The sequence below is a fragment of the Rattus rattus genome, chromosome 6 (genome assembly GCF_011064425.1).
Source record: "Rattus rattus isolate New Zealand chromosome 6, Rrattus_CSIRO_v1, whole genome shotgun sequence".
Taxonomy (NCBI): domain Eukaryota; kingdom Metazoa; phylum Chordata; class Mammalia; order Rodentia; family Muridae; genus Rattus; species Rattus rattus.
The window spans coordinates 126,324,256-126,351,805 of NC_046159.1; the positions used below are offsets into that span (position 1 = coordinate 126,324,256).

The 27,550-nt window shown below is 39.1% G+C and overlaps 1 protein-coding gene across 1 annotated transcript in view; it reads left to right on the forward strand.

Moving 5' to 3' along the window:
- Positions 1 to 27,550, forward strand: part of Thsd7a (thrombospondin type 1 domain containing 7A) — a 415,052-nt gene that overhangs the window by 236,721 nt on the left and 150,781 nt on the right. The window contains 2 exon segments of the mRNA XM_032906937.1: positions 12,984 to 13,139; positions 15,709 to 15,921. Coding sequence (XP_032762828.1) covers positions 12,984 to 13,139; positions 15,709 to 15,921 — 369 coding nt within the window.

Consider the following 27,550-nt stretch of genomic DNA (forward strand, 5'->3'; position numbering starts at 1 on the left):
TATTAGAAAGGCCTCTTCGAAACAATTTCTACAGCATTGCTAATAAAATAGCAAGAAAGTATAAGTCAAGGAGGGCAAATGAGTGGGTTCAACATGATATGGCCTAGATGATACATAGGCCTCCACTAAGCACACAAGTGGAGCACGGGCCACAAGGGGAATTAGAGGATTAGCACTCGTACTTGAAAGTTCTAAGACTTTACAAAGCCATGAGCTTGCATAAAATACCATCTCTCTTCCACACATGCATCAGTCCAGGGACCCATAAAAAGTTTGCCCAGTCAGATGTGCACAAGGCACTAACTCACTGTGCTTGCAATGCCCTCTTCAGAAAGGACAACAGGCAAATTTCTCTCTGACCCTCAAACCAGAAACTGGTGCTTTTCCTCCATACTAGTTCTTGTTATCTTATGGGCACAGTGATCTTCACAATTATTATAATAATTTTTATATTCTCTATTATAAGCTTAGAGCTAGAACCCATGATGTAAAAGCATGGATTCGGGAGTCAGACTTAAAGCAAACTAATTTAGTTACATAAATATATGTTTGTTCATCATTTTATCCCCAAGACCATGTAAGAACGCTAACTTGTCAATTCTAAGAAATGACATTAGTGTTAATTCTGGGTTCCCCTGGTATGCTTTATAATTTTGCTGTGGCTGGTAACAATCATAATAGATTTGAGGACTTTTACTTTTCATTGATGTAATACTGGCAGGGAGGAAGGAGATAAGACGGATGCTCTGTGCTTTTAGTATGTAAATACTCTTCTCTGTGCTTTTAGTATGTAAAATACTCTTCTGTGTGCTAATTAGACCATAAACCTAAGAAGTAAGTACCATTATTACTATGGAATGTCGAGATATAAGAGGAGTTAGTAAGTTATATCCCTGAGTGTCAATCAAGGAAGTCTGAACCTACCTTTTTAACTGCCGTGCTTCAGACTGGGGATCACTAATAGCTAGCCAATTTGAAACTAAAAACAACAACAACAATAACAACAACAACAACAACAAAAAACCCCACTTCCTCTCCAGATACTAATTTTAGAATGTGTGCCATTAAAAAAAAAATCCTAATTTAGTGTGAAAGCCAAAGATCTCTTAAAGTTATGCCTTTGACGGTCCTGTAACATTACATTCAGTTCATGTGTTCGTCTTCTCATGTCTTCATCTGCTGTTGAGTGCTCTGTAAATTATAGGCACGATGCTGCATATTGAAAACAGATGTTAACAGCACAAACAAAATTCTCTGTCACCACATGATCTTGATTGAACTGGATTCTAAATGAATAAACAAGAAAATAACATAGAACCATGTGAATTGTACAGGGGATTAAAATAGGGCTACTAAAGCAAAAGGTACACACAGAAATGAAGTCAAAGTATCTATAAATATGATTACCAGCTAATCTTTACCAGAATGCCTTTTAATGATAGCTAGAGACAGAAGACCTAAAACATGTAACATTACATGAAATCTAGCAGTAAATATTCAAAAAGATCAGCACAACAAACATCTTTGGCTTCTGTTTCCTGCCAAAATTATGTAACTGGAACCAATCCAATAAATACTCTGAAATTTCATGAAATAAGAAAAATAGCTATTTTATATACCAAAAAAATAAGCAGCAAATATTGTACACATCGTGAGCAGAGCTTCACAACTTCACTGGTGTTTTCCTGGAGGTTCTTTACTACCACAGAGAAGAGATGAAAGGTAAGTGTTGTGTAAGGGTCAGTTAGGCAAAGAAGGAAAAAAATACTACATTTTGTGCTGCTGAAGTGGCTGGGGGAAATATCAGGCCAGAACTCAGAACAAGAGGATCTGAAGCAGAATCCAGTTGTCTATAAGTGACTCTCAATAAGTCCTCAGTCAGAGCATAGCTGTGTATGTATAGGAAGAAATCCTTGAGGCACAATGGTGGTGACCTTTGTCTGCAAAACTAAGAACAAAGATACAGTCAGTCCAGTGCTAAAGATATCAGAGTTTGGGCTAAGAAAAGGTGAAGGATACTTGCTGAGTCACTCAGATTAAAGAAAGGACCTGTGTCTGAGAGATCATGGGGGTCCAGAATAATTGAGACTGCTGGTCCTCCTACAAGGTTGCCCTCCTCCTCAGCTTCCTCCAGCTTTCCCCTAATTCAACCACAGGGGTCAGCAGCTTCTGTCCATTGGTTGGGTGCACAAATCTGCATCTGACTCTTTCAGCTGCTTGTTGAGTCCTTCAGAGAGCAATCATGGAAGGTTCCTTTTCGTGAATGCCCGATAGCTTCAGTAATAGTGTCAGGCCTTGGGGCCTCCCCTAGAGCTGGATCCCACTTTGGCCCTGTTACTGGACCTTCTTTTCCTCAGGCTCTTCTCCATCCCTGCATTTTTTTTCAGACAGGAAGAATTATGGGTCAGAGTTTTGTCTGTGGGATAACAACGCCATCCCTCACTTGATGCCCTCTCTTTCTGCTGGAGGTGGGTTCAATAAGTTCCCTCTCCCCACTGTAGGGAATTTCATCTAGGGTCATCCCTTTGAGTCCTGAGGATCTCTCACTTCCCAGGTCCTCCTGAATTTGTCTGTTTGCATTTTTTCTGCTGGCCCTCAGGGCTTCAGTCTTTTCCCCCACCCAATACCAGACCATGTTCTCCTCTCCCCTCACCCCCATCCCCTTTCCTTCTTCTGTCCCTCCTTCCCTCCCTCCCTCCTCCCTTGTAGTTGCTTTCTTCTCCCTCCCAAGGGGGACTGAGTTATCCTCACTTGGGCCCTTCAGCTTGTTGACATTTTTGGGTTCTGTGGACTTGGGAGGGGAGGAGGTATGGGATGTGGAACAGTGGGAGTTGGACCAGGAAGAGAATAAAATCTGGAGTGTAAAAATAAGTAAGTAAATAAATAAGGACCATACTATCTCAGTTAAGGTCAAATTTGAAAGAGATTAGGCCTAAAATGAATGAACTTGACCTTGAAACAATCACTAGGATCTTCCCATAATTTAATGTGCCAATAAGCTTAATATAAAACCTTATAAAGACAAAACATCCCCAATACAAAACAACAAGAGCAACAAAACACGGACTAGAACAAGTAAACAAGAACTTTTAGAAACACCTGCTGAAAGCTTGTCTTGGCAAAATCATTTAGAAGTATGAGTATGTGGGGGGTATGAGGAGGCACTTAGGAATGTGAACAGACACGATGTTCCAAGTCTCCAACAAACAAACACAGAGTCGGGTTAAGGACTGGGGATTGAAAAGCAGATATAAATCTAAGTGATGTGAAAGAAACTAGAAATTACCATGTTTCAATAAACAAAAAAATTATTGATTATCGAAGACAGAGAAATAGGTACCATCCAATCTAAAGGAAAGAGACAAGATAGTGAAGGGGACAAAGAAAAAAGACAGTCACTGACTATTGGACCATTTGGATGAGGAATACTTGGTAGTGATATTTTAAAGGGAGACTGGTCTGGCAGAAAACATGTTAGAATAAATAGCATTCAAACTTTATTAAATTTGTGAGGAAAAAAATCAGCTTACAGATCTGTGAAACTCAGCATGTCTCAAGAAGGAAGCATACCAAAGCATACAATAACGGGGTGTATGGTACAGCAGTCTAGTAACAAAAAAGAAAAAATCAAGGGCACTTCATACATGTGAATGGAGGTAACAAATGAGGGTTGAAATTTTGTCAGAGAAAATGTGAACCTTGAAACAATGGGATGTCTGAAAACAAACGAAAACAAAACAAAAACAAAAAATCAAGAGTCAGAATTCTCTATCCAGTGAAAATATTTTTTTATTATAGACTATGGCAAGCTGACTTCTTGAAAGAAATGGCAGCTAAAAACATTTATTATGAAGTACTAAGGAGCACAGTGAGTGACAATAGAATGTGTAAGTCATGTGATCTTAGGTAATTTATTATATTTTTCTATGAAAAAATATCAGTGAAATTTACATGACAGAGTCACATCCTACAATGGGAATCATGTCAGACACACACCTAATCATCCTTTAATATGATCTGAAATATCAGGCAAAGCCAGTGATGGAGAATACATTATCCTTCAACAAGAATGCAGATACCATTCACAAGTATCTTCCTTGGAGGAGAGGCATGTTCCCTGTGAGAGCTGAGCCTACAGAACTGAGAGGGTAGGGCTCTAGTTCTCTAGTCTGCTCAGAATATTACTAATTTCTTATGGATCTCTAACTTCCCCCTCCTCCTCTGTTGCAGAGAGCTTCACTCAGCGGAACTAAATCATAGAGTCTTAAGGAGAAACTCACTTCCCATTTTAAATTAGTAGCTCCTCAAATTTGTTTGGTGCCAGGTGGTCAGTCCTAAGTCCTGATAAATTAATGTGGCTTCCCATCTGCAGTGCAGCTGAGCCCATTGTAGAATAATTTCCCTGACCTGAGAAACAAGCTGAGAAAACCCATGCCCAAGAGAGAGTGCTATGAGACTTCCAAGAATGGACTCAGAAATGGTCGCAAAATAAAAATTAGCTAAATGCTTTTGATACCAAACTGTTGGTTGTGGATGCATCTCTCAATATTTTCTCAGGGCTTCTTTTCACATGATATAGTACCCAGTTCCTTAATAAGGCAGTCTATTCTGCCCCATAACCCCGGTGAGTTACTATGCAGACATACTAGTATAATCAATATTAAATATGGAGCTGTCATTTTAACTTTGAGCGACATGAGACACTAGAAATCCCAGCCATTCCATTTCTCTGTGAGATATTTGAAAACTCCCAGGATTGCTTTAGGAATAAGTGAGAGGTCTAAGAGCTGAGGGTGTCATGGAGCTTGACACAGACACTCTCATTGTTAGTATCAGAGGAGAAGCAATTTTAAATACATGAAAACACTGAACTTGAAATATATAATGATCATGATAATAATAATAATAGTAATAGAGACTAAAACTAAAGTTGTTAAACTGCAAATGAAGTTTTAGAGATAATTATGATACTTAAATATCATTACAATAAAACAGGCCTGCTGCAAAAGGACAATTGGAAGTTGAAAACCTTCCAGGGTTATAGAGTGAGACTAGCACAAGCCAGGGCAATTTAGTGAGACCCTGTCTCAAATTTTACAAGTTAAGACAAAGGGTAAAATTACTGCTCAGAGTACACTATCTTTCTGGCATATGCAAGGTCCTAGGTTAAATCCCCAATACTAAAGACAAATGTGTGAGTGTGCATCTTGCATGTGTGTGTGTGTGTGTGTGTGTGTGTGTGTGTGTGTGTGAATTCTACTATTATAACACAAAATGAAAATGAAAAGCAATGGTCAAAGAACAGGTGAGTTTTGAATGATGACAGGCTTGATGTCAACTAAAACATTAACATGAAAGGCACAGAGCTATGTAAAAAGGTAAAGTTTTTCACAATAAATTGTAGAGACTATTGATAAGTTATAATAGATAATCTCATCAGAAATAGATTAAAACAAGGACATTTGAAAAAACAGAAATAGTAATGATTTGAGAGAGGAGCGGAAAATGTAAAACAGGTCTAGAATGAGCCGGGTTCAGACTATGTGCAGTAGTTATGACAAAGAGCAATGCTTGGTAATTTACATTTTCATTTAAATCATTTGAAAAACCCTTACAAGTCCTGCTGTTCAGGCCTCTTTCTAAACTATTAGCTTAAACAGTGTGTCTAAGAGAGGAATTTGGGCATCAGTAGTTTTAAAACATCTCCAGCTGATTCAGTGTACAGCAAGACTAAGAATGTCTATATCACAGGAAGTGCCATCCAGGGACTCACACAACAATGCAATTTCTTCCTTGAGTTCTGTGACTTACGGGCCCCCAAAGGATTGTTAGCTTTTACATGGAGACTTAGGACTGGAAACACCTAAAAACCAACATGCTAGAGCTAGTCCATAGGGATAGTCAAGAACAATGGCTTTAGGGAGCTCTGTTTCCTCTCTCTCCCTTTCCTCAGTAGACTATTTTTATTTTTATTTTTTGTCTGAGATGAGGTTGTACCAGCAAACAAAGAAGGGGGAAGGGATCATCCTTTAGGAAGATTTCCAGCAAGCTGTGAGCTCTGCAGTGCTAAATGGTTTAGAATTGCTAGCCTCATCCCTCTAAGCAGTTGTATTAGGCTGAATACACTATAGATCCAAGGACTCAGTTTATATACTGCGGTAAATAAATATGGGGATTTAGGAATCCAAAAAATATCTATAAATCTTTCACCAGTAGAAAGAAGCAATAGACCCCCTTAGGGAGCTATCTTTGGAGTCTTGTAGCCAAAGACAATGGTAAGCCGTTTTTTCACTGGTGTGCATACAGCTGCTCTGAAATGTGTATGGTATTTTCCAATAGGTAAGAGCTTTAAAGAATCCTGTGACTCAATTTAGCTGCAGTTCTCAAACTGTTTGGAAAGAACAGTGTGAGTATTACTGCATAGGGATCATCTGAAGAACATTTTCAATGTCCCCATCCCTAGATCTTTCCTGGGATGTTTTTCATCCAACAATAGTGAACCTGTGTTTTTGGAATATGATTCCTAGGAGTGTGCTTCTTTCTTTTCTCCTACCCAGCAATTGCCTCGAGTAATAAAAACTGAACGACTACTGTTGCAAATGTGAGCATGAATCATTAGAATCATGACTGCGTCTCATGATTTTCTTGCATTTCAAAAAGCTACACTACCACGTGATGGTATTGTCTTAGCAACACTTGTTGTTTATTTTCAAGAAATGCATATTTAGAGCTGAGATGGTTGTAGTGTTTTACTGCAATTTTTTTTTGAAGAAGCCTGTGCCGATTTGACAAACCCAATTGTGAGAGGAGTAAACATTAGCACTTCTCATGCTGCAGCCTAGCAAAGGAGAAACATAGGAGAATGGCATTTCCTGTTGTTGAAAAATGAAATGTAGTATTTGAATTCAACTGCCAGTTCAGTTGTGAGCTACTGAAGAGGTGGAAACAAAGATACAACAAAAGCCAGCTAGGAAGTCAGTATGATTGCTGTATGAACTGTGGTATAGAGCAGAGTCCACTGACTGGAAGGAGAGATGCAGACTCACCTCAGTCCAGGTAGTCAAGTGAAAACAGAAATTAGCCAGTGCCAGTCATTCATCTCTGTGTGAGATACTTGAACGAAAATCTCTGGTGCTGTTCTTGTCTTGCCTCTCTTTATCATAATTGCTAAGGAAATCCTCCTGCCTCTACATTATATCTTTGTTCTATGCTACTATCAGCCTTGGGACTAAGCCACTTATCCCATGTTGGAAAGACTTTTAACAAATATACCTGTGTGTATCTCTGTCCTCCACAACTGATACTCTATCAACCAAAAGAGCATCCTTTAAAGTATGGGCACATGTCACATTGTTTCTTAAGTCACCTCATTTGTGGAAGTTTCTTCTAGTAGCCTGAGCAGACTGAAATACACTGTCCTTTGAGTAGCTGCATTGGAGGTAGATCAACCAGTGTGCCAAGCTGGTTGTAAATCTGGTTTGACTGGGTATTCATTTTTTTTTCTCAACACTTACTTTAAGGAGGTTGTACTTCATCAAAATTCTAAATTCTAATGCTCTGTCATTTTATGGATAGCATGCATGTTGCAAGCTTATTATCTTAATTTAAAGTATCTATTAACACCTTGCTCTCAGTTAGGGCCATTATAAGTAGAAATTTGAGTCAATAGGATGTGTTGGAAGATTTCAGTGGGAGTTTTTATGTGTGCTGTTCTACATTGTGTCCTGTTTTAAAGAGGGAAAAGCAGGAAAAATTATATTTTCAGAGCAGCAACAGATGGTACATCTGGGTAGTAGGATTGGGAGGCACTAGTCAAGCTGCTGACAGAATGTGTGAGGTTTAAATACTAACAATGATTGACAGTGCTGTAGAAATGTGTGTTTTGAAAAACTATGTTTGTAAGTGTTCTTTTATGAAACAGGGTCAGTGAGAAAAAAATACCTTCTTTTGTTTTTATAAGTACTTAAATATATTGTACAATTCTGTCTCATGAATCAGGACATGACCACAGTTACTTGCTGCGGCTTTTCTATTGACTTTTCCCCAAAGTGACCAATGGAAATGGGAAAAAAAACACCCCATGGGTACTTCAAGTAAAGAAAGAGGTTATCCAGAGGCTAGGTCCTTAAAGACATTTTTATTTTCTCAGAGGATAATGCCACAGTGTTGAAAGAATCGGACAGACCAAGGCAAGAGACAACTCCTGTATGATGGAAGAGCCTGTGAGAAGTAGGAAAGGACCAGTTTCATCTAGCATTCCAGCTCTTCAGTGAAGGCTGGAGCCAAGGGGACCAAGGAGTCCTAACTGGGATGCTCTCCGTCTGATAGTTTGGGATGTCATTCTTCTGGGGCTGCCTTGTGGTAGCCGAGCAGCAGCAGTGTGGTCTAGCTCTTCCATAGACTCAGACGTCCTCTTCTACCTTTAAAGACACCATTGTTAACCTATGATAATCCAAAGGTCAAAGCAGGACAATTCCCAGAGTTCAAGTTCATCCTGGCTGGCTTGTGATTATAGTATGTGACTTAATCTTGTAAAACCCAAACAATAAATAAAATAAAGTAGCATTCTTGGTGTTGAATATGCCAGCTTCTTTGTCACGCACTCTCATTTTCTTCTCTTCCATAATTGTGACATTAAAACTAGATTCTGTAGCTGATAAAGACAGGAAAAGAACATTCTTCTTTAAATCAGGACACAAAACTTCTGTATTGTAGTGTTATAGAAGAACCATGTATATGTTTTGAAATGTATCCATGATCACGCTACAGTAGACCAATCAAAAGGCAGATTTTTAAAAATTCAGTAATTCCTAAGAGAGTAGCACTCAACTGATTAGCCTAGCATTAAGTACTCTAATGAAACAAGTAACTGAGAAACATTTACAAACACCTGATTTATGATCTCAACACTATTCTAATGGTTATCCTAGCAGCATGAACACTCTCCAAAGAGGAGTCTTTGGTCCACCACAGATAGCTTGAATGAAAATCAAGGCTAATAGATACATGAAATTTGTTTCTTGATCCATTTATCCAGCCTGTGTCCTTTGATTGGAGAATCGAGGCAATTAAATTTAAAGCTGTTATTGAAAGGTAGCTGCTGATCGCTGTTACTATGTTTTGTTATTGTTGTTTGTGTTCTCAATGCTACTTTGCATTTCAGTAATTATAGCTTTTTGGCTTTATTTACTTTCTTTCTTCTGTCTGTTTGCTATATCTATTCCTCTCTACAGCCCTGAGACTTGCTTCCTGTGTTGTATTTAGAATGGTTTTTAGGGTATGCTGGATATCAATGTTTTACGGCTCTTTATATCATGGAGTGCTTTTCTAGCTTCTTCCATGATGGCAGATTATCTTGCTTGTTCAGAACTTGGAATGCATTCCTTCAGGCTATCCTGGATTTCATCGAAAAATCAACTGTTAACTTAATGCAATTTTCCTTTATATGACTGTGTGTGTGTGTGTGTGTGTGTGTGTGTGTGTGTGTGCACGAGTGTGTGTGTGTACACTTGCATGCACATGCACACATGTGTATTTCTTTTATAGTTTTCAATACTCTTTATTCTATATACTTTGAGTTATAACTATGGTGTGCTGTAGATAGTTTCCTTTGTGCTGTTTTCCGTTTGGTGCAGAGTGTGCCTCTTTGTGTTTGTATAAGTGTATCTTTTCTTAGTTTACGTATGTCTTCTACAATTTTGCTCAAGATCTGCTTTGTGCCATTGATCTAGGATTCTTCTCTTTCATTTATTCCTAGAAGTCAAAGGCCTGCTCAAAGTCTTTTCATGGTATCCCACGCTTCCTTCACATTCCTTTACTTCATAGATTTTTTTTTAATTTTAGGTAGATTTTTAAAAGTATGTTTTAAAATTAATTAATTAATTATTTATATCCCAAAGGTTGTCCCTTGCTCCCAGTTCCTTCTCCCACAATTCTTTACCCCATCCCTATCCCCTTTGCCACTGAGAGGCACCCCCATTCCTTGAAACATTAAGTCTCTACAGGATTCCTCTCCCACTGAAGGTAGACAAAGCAGTCAGTCTTCTGCTACATATATGCTATGGGCCTTGGAACAGCCCATGTATGCTTTATTTATTTATTTATTTTTTTTTGAAAAAAGAGACCATGAATTTGAAAGAGAGAAAGGAGACACTTATGGGACAGGTCAAAGAGAAGAAAAAGGAAGAAGATGAAATAATTATATTATAATATCAAAAGAATGCAATTTTAACATCCTTAACGTTTTCAAGTTTTTGTATAAAATAAATTTATTAGACTTATTTTTCTCAGAATTATATGACTAGTACACTTCATCTTTAGAAGCTATTATTTTCAATATTATGTAATAGACCTAAGGTTTCAGAGGCTTTTTTTTTTCTCCACAACTTTAAGGGGGATGATGGATAAGCTGTTAAGTTCTCTGTGAAATATAAGATCTAGTCTAAAGTTTTTTCGTGTGAAATATTTTCAAACAAGGATTTTCATTCTCAGTGACTTGGACTTCATAACACACACTTTTCTGTATATTGATCTCCTCCAAAAGGTTCAGTTTCTGCAAAATATGCATCATTACTGTCTAGAATTTTTATATCCTGAGAAATGAAACACTTATTTCTTTGTTTTCTACCACTGACATGCTGAACACCTTCCCTGTTAGAAAGCAATAAAATCTATCATCCTTGGCTTTGGCCGCTGTTATAATACACTTACAACTTGCCTAGAGTTGAGCAAGAATTTTTTTCTGTGCTTCATATTGACCAAAGCTAAAGTGCCTGTCAATCATTTCCACTGTAGTGTGTACAGGGGATGGAAGAGTAGCACTTCTGGAACAAAACAAAACAAAACAAAAACCAAATATAAAATGTGACATATTTTTCTGAACATCTGGTGTAGTCATGAGAGGAGTCATGTAGCCTAGAGAATTCATTTCCTTTAGATGTCTTCCTATGTACAGAAACTTCTGCAGCACAGCAGTACTTATAACCTTTCTTACAGCTTTTAAACACATGTCCATTTTCAGTGCTTTTATTTAAAAGTTAGATATATAGATTCAATTATTTTAGTCCCATATGAGTATCTAGATGCAATCATACATAGAAACTCAACAGCATTCCCCTACAGGAATGAAAACTACACAGCACCTCTTATTTAAGTTCTGTAGTCTACAAGTGTGGGCTATCCACATTCCCAGAGTTATTTTCTAAAAGGAAGAGGCAGCCAAAATATTTTTTTAAACAGAGGTAATTATAGCTGTTAATGGAAAGCAGTCAGTGATGGAGGAATAGATGATGGATAATAAACACATAGATAATCTTCTGTCTATAGAGCTTTTTCTATCTTCCTGGATCATTCATCCTAACCAGTCAGTACACTGAATATGTCATCACATTATCTATTGAATATATGTGTATGCAAAAATAATCAGTAGTCATCAAAAACATGGAAAAATAAACAGACCAAAGGGCATACAACTCATACTTTATTGACCAACTTATGAGTGAGCACAAACAATTGTAAGTTGGATTCTTTAGCAGATATCCATATAATACGATGGGCACAATATATGCATGTCATTGAATTATTCTTGAATCTGGAAATAAAGAGTCACACAGTTTGATCATCTTTCCCTATACATCCAAATAGCACTTATCAAACTAGTAGAGCAAAGTGGACAGGATTTTATTCTACCAGAAGTCCCTCAATGTTTTTGTTGTTGTTGTTGTTGTTGTTGTTTGTTTGTTTGTTTGTTTAGTAAAGGTATGTCTTCTTCCTGCCATGCCAGTGCTCTAAGGCAGCATTCTGTCTAGAATTTGACTATAGCTGTTCAGGGCTCATCTGAAGGATTATTTTGCTAATTAGGAGAGATACATTCAGTTTACTAACTTCACGGCCCAAGCAATGTATCAGACATCTAGTCCAGTTTTGTTTGACGATGCCTTTACTCTTGGGATGTAGCAAAGAAATCTTTTTTTTTCTTTTATTAATTTTTTTATTAGCTTGAGTATTTCTTTTTTTTTAATTTTTTTTATTAACTTGAGTATTTCTTATATACATTTCGAGTGTTATTCCCTTTCCCGGTTTCCGGGAAACATCCCCCTCCCCCCTCCCCTTCCTTATGGGTGTTCCGCTCCCCACCCTCCCCCCATTGCCGCCCTCCCCGCTACAGTCCAGTTCACTGGGGGTTCAGTTTTAGCAGGACCCAGGGCTTCCCCTTCCACTGGTGCTCTTACTAGGATATTCATTGCTACCTATGAGGTCAGAGTCCAGGGTCAGTCCATGTATAGTCTTTAGGTAGTGGCTTAGTCCCTGGAAGCTCTGGTTGCTTGGCATTGTTGTACATATGGGGTCTCAGCCCTTCAAGCTCTTCCAGTTCTTTCTCTGATTCCTTCAACGGGGTCCTATTCTCAGTTCAGTGGTTTGCTGCTGGCATTCGCCTCTGTATTTGCTGTATTCTGGCTGTGTCTCTCAGGATCGATCTACATCCAGCTCCTGTCGGTCTGCACTTCTTTGCTTCATCCATCTTGTCTAATTGGGTGGCTGTATATGTATGGGCCACATGTGGGGCAGGCTCTGAATGGTGTTCCTTCAGTCTCTGTTTTAATCTTTGCCTCTCTCTTCCCTGCCAAGGGTATTCTTGTTCCCCTTTTAAAGAAGGAGTGAAGCATTCACATTTTGATCCTCCGTCTTGAGTTTCATTTGTTCTAGGCATCTAGGGTAATTCAAGCATTTGGGCTAATAGCCACTTATCAATGAGTGCATACCACGTATGTCTTTCTGTGATTGGGTTAGCTCACTCAGGATGATATTTTCCAGTTCCAACCATTTGCCCACGAATTTCATAAAGTCATTGTTTTTGATAGCTGAGTAAGCTAATGGCTCGGTCACACATTCTCTCCTCTGTTTACACATAAGAGTCATGTTGTTGAGCATAACATCTGTTTTTGCCTCGTTCATAAGCAATATCTATATTTTTCTCCAAACAGCTTCAAAACCAGTGGACTCAAAATTATGCACTGGCCCTGTTCCTAACACCACACAGTTGTGCCACGTTCCTTGTCCAATTGAATGTGAGGTTTCACCTTGGTCTGCCTGGGGACCATGTACTTATGAAAACTGTAATGACCAGCAAGGCAAAAAAGGTATGTAATGTTGACATGACCTGCTTAGAATACCCGCCATTGAGGCAACTTTGTAAGTCTCATGTATACTATCAAAACTACCATAATTTTATATGAACAATTGTCATGTTATGTTTGGGAAATATTGTTTTCTTAACACTCATTCACTCCCTCTCGCTCCTGTATCACAAAGGTCTGTGAGCTGGGGGAAGATGGCTTAGGACTGAGCATCTATCATTCTCTTTTTCTGTACTTTGACCTGTTATGAGTGTTTTTGTCAATCACTATTCTCTGCAGAAGCTTCTCTGTTGAGAGTTTAGAGATTCCCTATTCTATTATGTGTAGTGATAAGTCACTAGGAGTTGTTTTAATTTTGTGTCCACTTAGCAGAAGAGCAGTTTCAGGTTTTTCCATAAGGCCTAGGTTCTTCATTGTTTCAGATTCCTGGACCTGGTGACTTGTCAAGTATGGCGTCCAGTTTGTGGAATTAGCCTGAAATCCAGTCAGAAAGTAGTTGGCTACTCCCGTGATATCCATGCTACTATGGACAGTAGATAGATATGTCTTGTAAGGCTAGTCATTACTTTAGCTTTCAGGGTTCACGTATGGTAAAATAAATGGTTACTAATTCTTTTTGGGTCCTTTGCATTGTACCTCCTAGCATTAAGGAAGTTTAAATAGGGTTAAACCTTCCAGGTTGATATGAGCTTAGATTTTTTTCCAGTTCTCTGATTCACTTACATAGTGGTGTCATTACCAAAAATGTTTTGCCATCAAGTTCTGCATGATACCCAAGAGCACTGGTAATAATCTGTAATGTTTGAAAGTCTATAGGACTCATTCTACCTTAGCCTATTCCTGTATTCCTACACTTGGACTTGCTTTTTTTTTTTTTTTTTTTTTTTTTTTGTCTTTACGTAGCATGTGGTGTCTAGTTGGAATACCCTTCAATATAAGATAACATAATTTAACTTTTTTTAAGATTTATTTATTTTGTGTATGTGAATATACACATGCTCTCTTCAGACATACCAGAAGAGGGCATCAGTTCCCATTACAGATGGATGTGAGTCACCATGAGATTGCTGGGAATTGAACTCAGGACCTCTGGAAGAACGGTCAGTGCTCTTAACCGCTGAGCCATCTCTCCAGCCCGTAAACTCTTTTAATATATGAATGTATATATGTATTTTTAAAGAATGGTACATTACTTGGTTACCGTGTGACTTTTTCAAAAGGTCTTTGAGTTCATCTATTCCTCCCCTAATCTCTGCATATCCTATCCATTCCTTCCAACATTTAATCCTTGATTCTAAGTGAAGTAACGCAGACTCAGAAAAACAAATGTGGCATTTTTTCCTCTCATTTTTGGGTGTTAGATTGGAATCATGTGTTTGTCTATTGGAATGTATGTTTGCCTATCATAAAGATTGGGAAATTAGTAAGGGACCATGGCCAGTGGAAGGGAGCTTTAAAAAGCAAGAGACAACGAATATGGTGTGGAGAAACGCAGTGATATAAAGGGACGGAGGGGTGTTGTAAATGTTGCTGTATTTCCTCAGATGAACGGATGAGATGAGAGCCATACCCAAGGTGTGTCAATACTTGGGCTGAGAATGAGGTTTATTTCTTTCTTCTAACTATTCCTAGATATAGGCCTAGAAGCTTCTAGGATCCATACAATCTAATCTTCCAAGCCGGTTTAGTTCAGCTTCTCAGCTTTTATTGAATTGTTCTGCTTGAACTCATATTAAGTTTGGCAAAATATCCTAATATTCTGGCTCCTTCTCACTCTCTGTCTTGTTCTGTCTTCACCTGTGTCTAGCTTGTTCTCTCTGCAACCCTTCTTTTTCAAACTGTCCTGGTAAAATTGTCTCTGCCACACCTCATGCTCTCTCTCTCTCTCTCTCTCTCTCTCTCTCTCTCTCTCTCTCTCTCTTTCCTTTCTTTTGCTGTTCTCATGTGAGTTGGGAGTGACTTTGTCAAATCATTCTCTGATTTGTCCCTTTGACTGCCCCTCAATTAGATGTCACTTTCAAATGTGGCTGTTTTGTTTTAGAAATTAATCTTACCTTCATTGTCAGGAATTAAAGATGTACAATAAAGGCATGTTTGTATACAAACCAGATCATTCTGTAATCCAAGGTGTGTCTGTATTCTGGCCAAGTCATATAGGACTAGAAGTTTTTCAGATATGATCTCTTGCCACAACAGCCAGGTTGCTGGATTAAAAGTCCTCTGTGGGGTATAATTGATCCATAAACTATTTTCACTCTTCTTGACCCTTCCTTCTGTCCTTCCTTCCTTCCTTTCTTCTGTCCTTCCTTCCTTCCTTCCTCCCTCCCTCCCTGCCTCCCTCCCTTCCTTCCTTCCTTCCCTTCCTTCCTTCCTTTCTTCCTTCCTTTTTTTCTTCTTGCAATAAATGGCTCATATTAAGTTTAAATTTGGGAATATATACACTGGTTTTTAATTTGCACATAACTTCTACCCTCTACTTTTGTCCAGCCTTCACTCTGGGGTTTAAATCATCATTCTGAAATATTAAAACTATGGCATTAACAGTCCATCTTTTCCTTCCCCAATGACTCAGGATTCAAATTAAGGAAGCGGCGCATTACTAATGAGCCTACTGGAGGCTCTGGGGCAACTGGAAACTGCCCTCACTTATTGGAAGCCATTCCCTGTGAAGAGCCATCCTGCTATGACTGGAAATCAGTGAGACTCGGAGACTGTGAACCAGATAATGGAAAAGCCTGTGGGCCTGGCACTCAAGTTCAAGAGGTTGTATGCATCAACAGTGATGGTAAGACGCATGCTTCATCGCAGTTCAGGGAAACGCTACTCAATCTGGAGGATGTGATTTTACCTTATGTTAAAAGCAAATCTCTCGGTCTCTGTCTCTCTGTCTCTCTCTGTCTCTCTGTCTCTCTCTGTCTGTCTCTCTCTGTCTCTCTGTCTCTCTGTCTCTCTGTCTCTCTCTCTCTCTCTCTGTCTCTCTGTCTCTCTCTGTCTCTCTCTCTGTCTCTCTCTGTCTCTGTCTCTCTCTCTCTGTCTCTCTGTCTCTCTCTGTCTCTCTGTCTGTCTCTCTGTCTCTCTCATGCATTGTTGTTGAGTACAGTGATTACCCAGAATATTGATTTTATTTTGTGATTTTATTAATAATATTTAATTATAGATTTGTATATTTGTTATCCATTGTTTAAATTTTGTCAGGTCATGGTCGGCACATTTACTCCTCAGCAACCTTTCTCCTCTTCTCTCCAGCTGTCAGTCTCCTTGGCTCACCTACGCTGTCTCATTCCTGTTTTCACCTCAAATAGACATATAAGATTTGATTGATCTCTATAAAAAGTTAGAAATCACAAATAAGATAAAACGTGATATTTGTCTTCCTGTGATTGACATAATTCACACAACACAATTATTTTCAGTTGTTGCATTTTCATAAAAACAGTATAATTCTAGTATTCTTCATGGATGAGAAATTCCATTGTGCATCTCGTGAATCTTCTTAGCGCATTCCACTGTGGATAAACAGAGTCCTTTTCACTTTGTTTTTTTTTTTTTTTTTGTATTTAATTCCTATTTTATTGTTTTTTGGATGAGAGTGTTCTAAATAAAACCAAAATCCCACTGTCATTCACTCTGTCTCTGTAATCTTTCCATGTAGTCCATGGATAGCAATTACACTGCAGCCCACGTTTCTCCTACAATGAACTGGAATTCCTTTATGCCACCTGTGAGACCATGGCTCCCTTTCAATTGCTGGCATTAATTGTTTAAACAGAACAAACTTAAAATTCCTTTTTGATTTAATATAAATGTTAAACTAAATCATATACTATTGCCACCAATCATAGGATGTTGTGATAATTGCAGCCATTATACTAAATATCATTTATTAATTATTCTCATCTTTTTTCCTTTTTCCCCTTTTTTATTGGATATTTTATTTATTTACATTTCAAATGTTATCCCCTTTCCCAGCTTCACCACTGGAAACCCCTAGGTCATCCTCCCTCACCCTGCTTCTAAGAGGGTGCTCCCTCACTCACCCATCCACTTCTGTCTCCCGATCCTGACATTCCCCTACACTGGGGTATTGAGCATTCACAGGACCAAGGGCCTCTCCTCCCACTGATGTCTGTCAAGGCCATGTTCTGATATATATGCAGCTGAAGCCATGAGTCCCTCCACTTGTACTCTTTGGTTGGTGGTTTAGTCTCTGGGAGCTCTCAGGGGTCTGGTCGTTTGATATTGTTGTTCTTCCTATGGGGTTGGAAACACCTTCAGTTCTTCCAGTCTTTTCTCTAACTCCTCCATTGGGAATGCCGTGCTTAGTCCAATGGTTGGCTGGGAGTATTGGCTTCTGTATTTGTCAGGCTCTGGCAGCCTCTCAGGAGACAGCTATATCAAGCTCCTGTCAGCAAGCACTTCTTAGCATCTGCCATAGTATCTGAGTTTGGTGTTTGTATCTGGAACAGATCCCCAGGTGAGGCAGTCTCTGGATGGCCTTTCCTTCAGTCTCCGCGGCACACTTTGTCTCCGTATTTCCTCCCTTGAGTATTTTGTTCTCCCTCCTAAGAGAAGCATCTACACTTTGGTCTTCCTTCTTGAGCTTTATGTGTTCTGTAAATTGTATCTTGGATATGCTGAGATTTTGGGCCATTATCCACTTATCAGTGAGTGCATATCATGTATGCTCTTTTGTGACTGGGTTACCTTACTCAGGATGATATTTTCTTTTTTTTTTTTTTCAGAGCTGGGGACTGAACCCAGGGCCTTGCGCTCGCTAGGCAAACGCTCTACTGCTGAGCTAAATCCCCAACCCCTAGGATGATATTTTCTAACTCCATCCATTTGTCAGAGAATTTCATGAAGTCATTGTTTTTAATAGTTGAGTAGTACTCCATTATGTAAATGTACCACAGTTTCTGTACTTAATTGCTGTTTCTATATTCTACAACTTTAAAACACAACCTTCTTCCATTGGGCATTTCCCCTGCTTCTATTCTTATTGTCATAAACTATGTAGCAATTGATTTGCACACCTCTCTGTCAAGAACTAATAAAAGTTTGGAAATGTCTCTTGTATGAAAGCCTTCAAATTCTCCTGCCCCAAGTTTCACCAATTCTGGCAGAAGACAGGAAGTGCTTGACTCAGAGACAAAGGATTTTATTACTCATGGTGAATGAGCACCATGAGAAGGAGCACATTTGTTCTAATTCCCCTTACTTTAGTATAGTCTCATGGAAGCACACTGTTGAAGCTCTTGAAGGACACCACACCCTTTGGTCTGCATATGTCCCGAGGATTCTGGAAAGCCTGTTAGGAGTGTATTTACCAATGTGGGACATTGGTAGTCTCTCCATTTATCATTTCATAACTTTCTTGGTTCTGAACAGAAATTAAAACCAGCCTGTGATGACTCCCTCTTTTTCAAATCTGTTAACCTTATAACATCCCTGATGCTTTCAGTTAACATTCTTGATTTCTCAGGTGAATACTCTAATTTTCTCCTGATGTTCGGCTAGCTTAACTATGGGGATTTCATCATTAACTGAAAGCTAAGCATAGACTAAGGTGCATATTAACTTTTCACATTGAAGAATTATTTCCCAATATTGATAGCACCCTACAAACTGTACACTTACAGTACTATCTTCAAAATGGAATCCATGTCCACTTTTTCCATACTTATTCTTTGGCAATCGGTAGTGAATCTTGTTTTAATGCTCACTTATCAAATGGCTATTCATATTTACTTTCCTCTCATGTATAGTTGTCACCCAAAATTCCTTCCTTTTCAGTTTCTTTTCTGTGTTCCATATGTATATGTGTGAACATACATACCAAGACTTGTGGAAGTCCCATAACAATTGTGAGTATCATTCCATAGGCTCCATACCCCTGATTTTTTTTCCAGTTTTTTTCTCCATCTTTATTAAATTGGGTATTTCTTATTTACATTTCAATTGTTATTCCCTTTCCCGGTTTCCAGCCCAACATCCCCCTAACCCCTCCCCTTCTCCTTCTATATTGGTGTTCCCCTCCCCATCCTCCCCCCATTACCACCCTCCCCCCAACAATCCCGTTCACTGGGGGTTCAGTCTTGGCAGGACCAAGGGCTTCCCCTTCCACTGGTGCTCTTACTAGGCTATTCCTTGCTACCTATGAGGTTGGAGCCCAGAGTAGGTAGAAGAGATGAGGTGTGTTCAGATATACTAACATCAGCATGAGAATGTTTCAAAGAACACATTTAGAAAAAGAATGGACAATTTGTAAAGTAATATTATTTCACACACTTGACTCTTAAATGTTAATTAGCAAAGGGGTTGATGGCATGACTCCAGAACTCTTTCATTCCTTCTTGATCTGTCTTAGTGATCTAATTTAGTTTCTGAGCCCCCACACAACAAGGCTTATCACAGCACAGTGGCCTGAAGTCAGTGTCTCCTCCCTTCCAGAGGTGTAGGTGAACCAGTATAGGGTTGTTGACTACAGAGATCATCAACCACAGTATAACCGTGTATTTTACACTTCATTCTTGTTTAGGAAGGTATCCTGTCCGGATGTGATAGCTGATATAAAAAATGTACATCCTTCCTAAGAATGGTACTTCTGTTTGGGAGGCCTTTCTGTGTATGCTCAGCACTTCCTGAGCCACACTCTTGCTGTCACAGTCTAAGCCCTCTTGATGGATCATCTTTCAGGGTCCTGCTCACTCTCAAATCCTGTGACTCTGCATCTCAGTGAAGTATGAGCATTGAACCCTAGGGTCCCATGGTCTGACAGTTTCTGCTGTCTGCAGCGTGTGCAGAAGCATCCTGGTGCCTCCTTAGAGGCACTGCAACATCTGGCAGCCGGCATAATCCCTTCCATCCTACTTTCTTCCAGCAAGCAGAATTGTCTCCTCCTGCGGCTCAGTCACTGCTCAGTAGTAAGAAGAATTCTCTGAGGTGGGAAAAAAAGCCATCACTATCACTGAGAAATTAGCCTTTCACCTTTTAAACACAGGTTGTCATCCTGTCCGGGGTCTACAGGAGCCACTCAGGATAACACTGAGTAGAATCTGAGCTGGCCCTGACATTGAACCGTGGAGAAGGAGATTGCTACTTCGGATCTTTCAAGATGAATTTATGTCCTCTGTTTTCTTTTATGGAGCTATAATAAGCTCTGCTGAAACCTACCTTTAACTTTCCCCTGTTCTGCTCTAAAGCACAAAAGAAAGGAAGCAGTGATTGGCATTCTGATAGTGGCATACAGGAAAAAAAAAAAAGAAAAAAAATAATAACCTTTGCCTCTCGAAGTATGACTGGGAACTCACACCTCAAATGTAATTTAGACTGAGTGTACATTATATGCTTAGTTGTTGACAGTCAAATAGAGTGATATTAAACTCTCTTTTTGGTACTATTTCTTAATTTCATTTCTCGGTTCAAATACATTTTCTTACACGTTTAAATTCCTAGGAAGGTATTCTAGTCCCAAGTGTTTCAAAGTGGGTATTTTACTGAAGCAAAAATCTCAAACAGAAGTAAATTATCATCAAATTTCTGTCCTCATTTAGCCATCCACAAAATATTCAGATCTCTTGCTTCATGCAAATATCTCAATGGATATTATGAAAACAGAAAATATAAGGGAGGGACCACCTATTTAAATAACCTCTGTGATTAATTTTAATTTTGTCAGCTGAAAAGTTTTAGTATCATAAGTGGTCAGATTTTTTTTCTTTCTATGGAATATATGTTAAAAACAAAGCTATGTTAGACAAGTCCAATTATACTACAAAATACTGTTTGTTATGACCTAACACAAATTGATATCTCGTAAGGCATGTGAATTAAACCAGCTAGGAAGTAAGCATATAATGTCCAGTTGTCTACACTTTTCTTTATGAGGACATATCATCTACCAGTACATCGGCCTTGTACACACCATCACCAATACTCATTTGTCAAAGGTGTAACATCATACTTTGACTGACTTAGCTAGACGAGTGTACAAATTTGAGAAAATCTTTTGTATAAATCCAAGCTTTGTACATGACTGACTCATAGCTGTACATGAGCAAGCTGGAGCTCTGTAAACACTGCTCCCATTTCATTGTGTGGTCACCTAGTAAGTGCACCAAATGTTGCTTTGTAATTAAATTAGGCCCGAGGAATTAGCATTGATTAGTAGTTCAGACTTTCCCTCTAGGCTGAGACTGCAGCTATAGATTTTGTTTTATAATTGAGTTAAAGTTCAACTAGGGACATGAATTAGAGACGGTGAATCTGGAAAATATTTAAAAAGTATTTTCTGGTCCCACATTCCTCACTAATTTCACAACTTTGTTAAGGACACAAAAACATCTGAGGTATTGGTATGTTTTGTTCTAAACTATTCTTGTGTAGGCTTCCAGAGACCGTTAGGGATTCTGCTCCTGTTTTTTAATCCAATTGTCTTGTAAGGAACAGGGTTGGGGAAAGGTTGTGAGAAGGGTCAAGGTTTTATGTAAATTCTCTGGCAAACAGGGATGAATTTCACAGGGAAGAGAGCACAGGACAATCTGAGAAGAGATTAAGATTTGATGTGTGATCCAAACTGAAAATCTTGAGTGAACTCAATGCCAGCTCTCTAGCACAATTAGATGCCCTTCTTCACGTGTAGAAAAAGGCATCACCTTAGAGGGTATGATAACTTTGAGAATATCAAAATTCCTCCTTTGTTCGTGATACACGTGTATTTTACTTAAATATATAAATTTGATTAACTAAGAGGGTGTTGTTTCCAAATCGGTGGGTTAGAGGCAGAACAAAGGCCACTAAACTGCAGATAGGCACATGGTGGTCTATTTATGCCTGTAGTTCAAATATTTAGAGGCTGAGAGGAACCTGAAAAGTTTAAACCAGTTTGAGCTATGTAGCAAGTTCCAAGTTCAAGTTTTAGCATGATCTAAGCCTAAGTATTGTCTCAAAATAGCAAATAAATAAAATAAGCAGGAGTTTGGAGAAATTGTATTTGGAGAAATTATAGCATGAACCTATGAGCAAAATATTATTTCATTATTATCCAATGGAAAATGAAGTAAATTGTGGCATCAATAATTTTTTTCCGGGGCTCTTGTTTCATAACATTGACATTATTCCACATGAGTGACCCAAATTCAGTGTTCTTGCTTAATCTTTTATAAACTGTTAAAACTAAGGAGCAGGGTAGAAGTAACTTTTATTCTACAGATGGAATTGTCTTCTCAGAGGCTTACTGATAAATACGCTCAACCTTTCTAGTTCTTTCTGAACCCTGGCTGGTTCAACTCAGCTGTTGTGGCTCAAACAACTCTCTAAGCTAAAACACTCAAACTGGCTTCTCTCAGCCCCTGACTGAATTGATCTGTTTGTCTTCAAACTAACTGTCAATCTGTTCTAATCTGGCTTCTTCTCATTCTTTGGCTTGTTTTGTCTACCTGCATCGACTCCTCCCCTAGCCCACCCCCAACAACCAGTCTCTGTACTGCTCCCTTAAGTAGCCTGTCTTTCCTATGCTATTCTTATATGAATTGGGCATATCCTATCTCTGATTCATTCTGTCAAATCTTTCTCTGACTGGTTATTTTATCTGCTCCTCAATTAGATAGATATCATTTTCAATCATGGCTGATTCCTTTTATAAAATAACCTTACCTTGAATTGTCAGGGATTAAAGGATTAAAGACTCAGGATGTGTCTGTATACCAGCCAGACCATATTGTAATCCAAGGCACATCTTTATCCCATCCAGATCATATAGAACAAGAAAGTCTCTGGATATGATCCCAGAGTAGCCATCTTGTTGGATTAAAATTCCTCTACACATCAGTTTCAAATGCTGGTGAATTTGTTGCTGTCATTCTTAATTTACTCTTATTAGTAAATTATATTTGATTAATGATACACAATCCACTCTCATAACTGATTCATAATTGTAGGAAGTCAAGAAGTATATTTGTGAGTCTAGGCTGCTGAAGTACACTCCAACCCTATACGTTGTTTCTCTAAAAATACTGTCTTACAATTGTATAAGAAAAGTTTGTCAGTGTGGTTCCTCGCTTCACAGCCACTACTGATGCAGTTGTGAGCACAGGGAGAATCACTTACTAGGACTTGACAGAGTTTGCTTTATCATCCTTGAATGGAATGACTATTTCACCCAAAGACTCAGTGCTATAGCCCCCTGACTCCATTTTCAGAATGCTGAGGAAAGTCTGTGGTGTGTATATAAAAATGACCAGCAGTCTCAATTAACCTGGACCCCTGAGATCTCTCAGACACTGGATCACCAAGCAGGCAGCATGCTGAGATGAGGCCTCCAACACATATACAGCAGAGCGCTGCCTGGTCTGGGTTCAGTCAGAGAAGATGCACCTAACCCTCAAGAGACTGGAGGCCCCAGGGAGTTTAGAGGTCTTATGGGATGGGTGGTGACATTCTTGTGAAGACAGGTGCTGGGGAGAGGTATGGGATGTGGAAAAATCAGACTTGGACCAGGAGAGGAATACAATCTAGAGTGTTTATAAAAAAAAAAAAAAAAAGAAAAAAGAAAAAAAAGGAAAACTCCTAGTTCCATGGGCTTGAGCACTTGATCTCTATTTGGTGGATATGTTTGGTGAGATTGTGGCCTGTTTAGAGATGGAACAAAGCTAAAGGAAGAGAAGCAGTGGGGACCAGCTTTGAGGTTTCTTCCCAGGCTCTGCCATCTAGCCTTTCTTGGCTTCCTCTTCTGCCAAGGTGCAAGGTGGTGAGGAGTCTCATCTGCATACCCCACCACCATCCTTTTATTTTATTTAAGAATGGAAATAGTAACTATTAGGGTTGAAAGTAATAGTTTGTTGGGGTTAGTGTGAGGCAAACATCAACAGTGAAAATGCTGCTTGTTTGGGGAACTATTTCGATTTAACATTAAAAGTATCATTAACTAAAAATGCCTACACTTTATAATTTTTATCAGTGACCTGGCCAGTAACTGCTTAATCTTCCCCCCTGTAACTGGACGTGTGCTTATTCCCATCTAAGTAGAGGGAAGAGAAGATGCAATATTTTCTCTGAGTACTGCATACCATTATTCATTAATCCTATATAGTTAGTAACAAGAAGAATACAAGCATAAACCGTTTCATTATCTTGAGGTAAACACAAGAATGAACATCTAACTACTGAACATTTTTGCCTCCAGTAGGACCCAGGGTGGAACAGATGAGACAATGTATTATTTTATTTTAAACATTCAAAAACTATTATATACACACTGAAAATGATTAACATTGCACCAATTTATTCACGTGTACACGTTTATTTAAAATTGTTTGGATGGAATACATACTAGTTGGAGGGACAAAAATTGACCAAGGTTTCTATGAATAAAAATGCTAGAGATCAGGGTCCAAAATAATAGTTTAATTGACTCAGAAGCACCATGGGTTCTTCTAGAATTGAGTTGATCAAAAGAATAGGATGTCTTGAGTTTATTTAGAACATCTTCCAAGAAAAAAAAAACAGTATGAGAATAAGAATAAATAAGTAAAGTAGAAAAGGTATCACAGTCAATTCTTTTTATTGGTTATTTTATAGTTTTACACTTCAAATGTTATCCCCCTTACCTGTTTCCACTACAAAAACCCCCTATTCCCTCTCAGTCCTCCCTCTGCCTCTAAGAGGGTGCTCCACCACCCACCCTCCCACCCACTCCTGCCTCACCACCCTAACATTCTCCCTCGCTGGGACATTGAGCCTCCACAGGACCAAGGGCCTCCCCATTGATGCCAGACAAGGCCATTATGTTGTTGTAAAAATATAAAAATAAAAAAGAGTAGTTGTCTTTTATCCCGCTAGGTTCGCACAGCAGCACCCAAGATATCTGCTAGATATCTTGGCAGAAACACATCCCAACTTCAGGGTGGCCCAGACCAGTGGCCCCACACTCCATTACATTACTTAAATCTACACATTAAAGAACACACAACACAATAATCTTTGACCCAATTGGTAAGATATAATTGCCCACTTAAACATACAAAGCCCGGTACCATCCATCCCTTAGGAACATTGATAACAACCTGTAAATACACAGAGCAGAATCTTAAACATACAAAGCCCGGTACCATCCATCCCTTAGGAACATTGATAACAACCTGTAAATACACAGAGCAGAATCTTAACATCACCTGCCATGGCTTCTCCCCTCTCTCCGTTGTCTCCTGTCTCCTCCTCTCTCTCCTAGCCTCCTCCTCCTCCTTTAAACTTCTCTTCCGCCCATCCTTCCTTCTCCTCCAATGACAGGCCTCCTTCTCTCCTGTACCTGCCCCTCACCTGTACTTTACAAATTCAATGGGGAGGTGGTTCTGGTGAAGTCATCTGACTTCTGAGTAGTGACTAGGCAGCTGTCCTTGGGGCAGTGGAATTAGCATCAAAATACAGTTAACTTCAGGGCAAACCACTACACCATCATCTGCTACATATGTAGCTAGAACCGTGGGTGCCTCTAGGTGTACTCTTTGGTTGTTGGTTTAGTCTCTGGGAGCTCTGGGGGTCTAATTGATTGATATTTTTGTTCTTCCAATGTGGTTGCAAAACCCTTCATCTCCTTCAGTCCTTCCCCTAATTCCTCCATTGAGATCACCATGTTTAGTCCTATTGTTGGCTGCAAAAATCTCCATCTGTATTGGTCAGGCTCTGGCAGAGCCTCTCAGAGGACAACTATAGCAGGCATATATCCACAATAGTGTCTGAATTTGGTGTCTGCCAATGGGATGGTGGGGCAGTCTCTGGATGGCCTTTCCGTCAGTCTCTGCTCTACTCTTCGTCCCTGTGTTTCATTTAGACAGGAGCAATTCTGGGTTAATATTTTTGAGATTAGGTGGGTGGCCCCATCCCTCAATGAGGAGGGCATGCCTAACCTCTGGATATGGTCTCTACAGGTTTTTTTTCCCCTTTGTTGGGTATCTCATCTAATGTCATACCTATTGGTTCCTGGGGGCCTCTTGCTTTCCTGACATCTGGGATTTTCTAGTGACTACCACCAGTTCCCCATCCCCCACTGCTATACACCTCCATTCAACTTTCTGACCTGCATTTCTCCCCTGTCTCCTCCCATACCTGATCCAGCCCCCTTTTTCCCTCTTCCTCCTCTCTCCCTCCCAAGTCCCTCCTTCCCTCTATCTCTGATGATTATTTTGTTTCCCCTTCTAGGTAGGACTGAAGCATCCACACTTTGGTCTTCTTTCTTCTTGAGTTTCATATGGTCTGTGAGTTGTAATTCATCAATTCTTATTGCTATGACAAAATACATTAGAAAATAGCTCAAGAGAAATATTTATTTTGGTTTATAGTTTCAGAGGCATCAGGTCCTCATGGTAGGAAGGATATGGTGGAGAAGTGCATCTGTCATCCTGTTGGCCAAGAAATGGAAAGAGAACTCTTAACTAGTTGACTTTTTTCAGCTTTCCTTTTCATTTCATCTTGAGTTCAGCCTATAAGACAGTGGTTACCAGACCAATGATGACTCTTCTCTAGTATGTCCTCTCTGAACATCTGCCTTCACATATACAATGTTTAGTTTGCCTCTTTGGTGTGTCACATTCAATTAAAGTTGAAAATGATTAACTATTACTGAATAGTGTAGATTTATGATTCCTCAAACCATTTCTAGGTTCAATGATCCACTGAGAACCTCAGGCCCAAGTATACAATTGTACCCACAACTGTGTTCAATTGCCATGAACAACAGAAAAGTGCACATGGGGCTAAATCAGATAGAACCCATGCATAAACTTCCAGAAGTCCTATCCAGGTAGAATCATAGAAAGCTTTTGGTTTCTCCATTGATGACTGCCTTAGTGAAGCTCACTGGAGTTGGGAGTTCAGGGTATTAGTCATGTAGTCACAATCTATGTAACACATATCAATTTCCAGAATTCCCAAAGACAATTAATTATATGTACAATCTAGAGCACACTGTGCCAATTTTTAAGACCAAGAGGTTCACATATAGTGTAAAGAATAGTAGATCTCTTCAGAAATTCAAATATCCAGACGTAGAACAAGATTCACCCTTCTAAATGTGAGAATCTAAGGGATAGAGGTATAGGAATGATGCAGAAACTTTTCTGCACAGTGAAATCTGATCTCTGCATTGAATTCCATTTGCTGAAACTCATCAGTGTAAATTAAACTTTGAAGACTATAATTATAGAAGGAAAAGAGATGATTTTCCCTACGATGATTTTTGCATCAATCACCTAACCTGGAAGGAAGAACATGGGTCCCACAAGTTATCCTCATTATGCCAAAAGCCATCCTCAGAAAGTGAAGAATGAGACTTTAGCAGGAGAATCTGAGATAGACAAAAAGATCCAATGAAAGAGATTCTAGAAGATCAGCTGTGACCATGGACACAGTCCATTATTCAG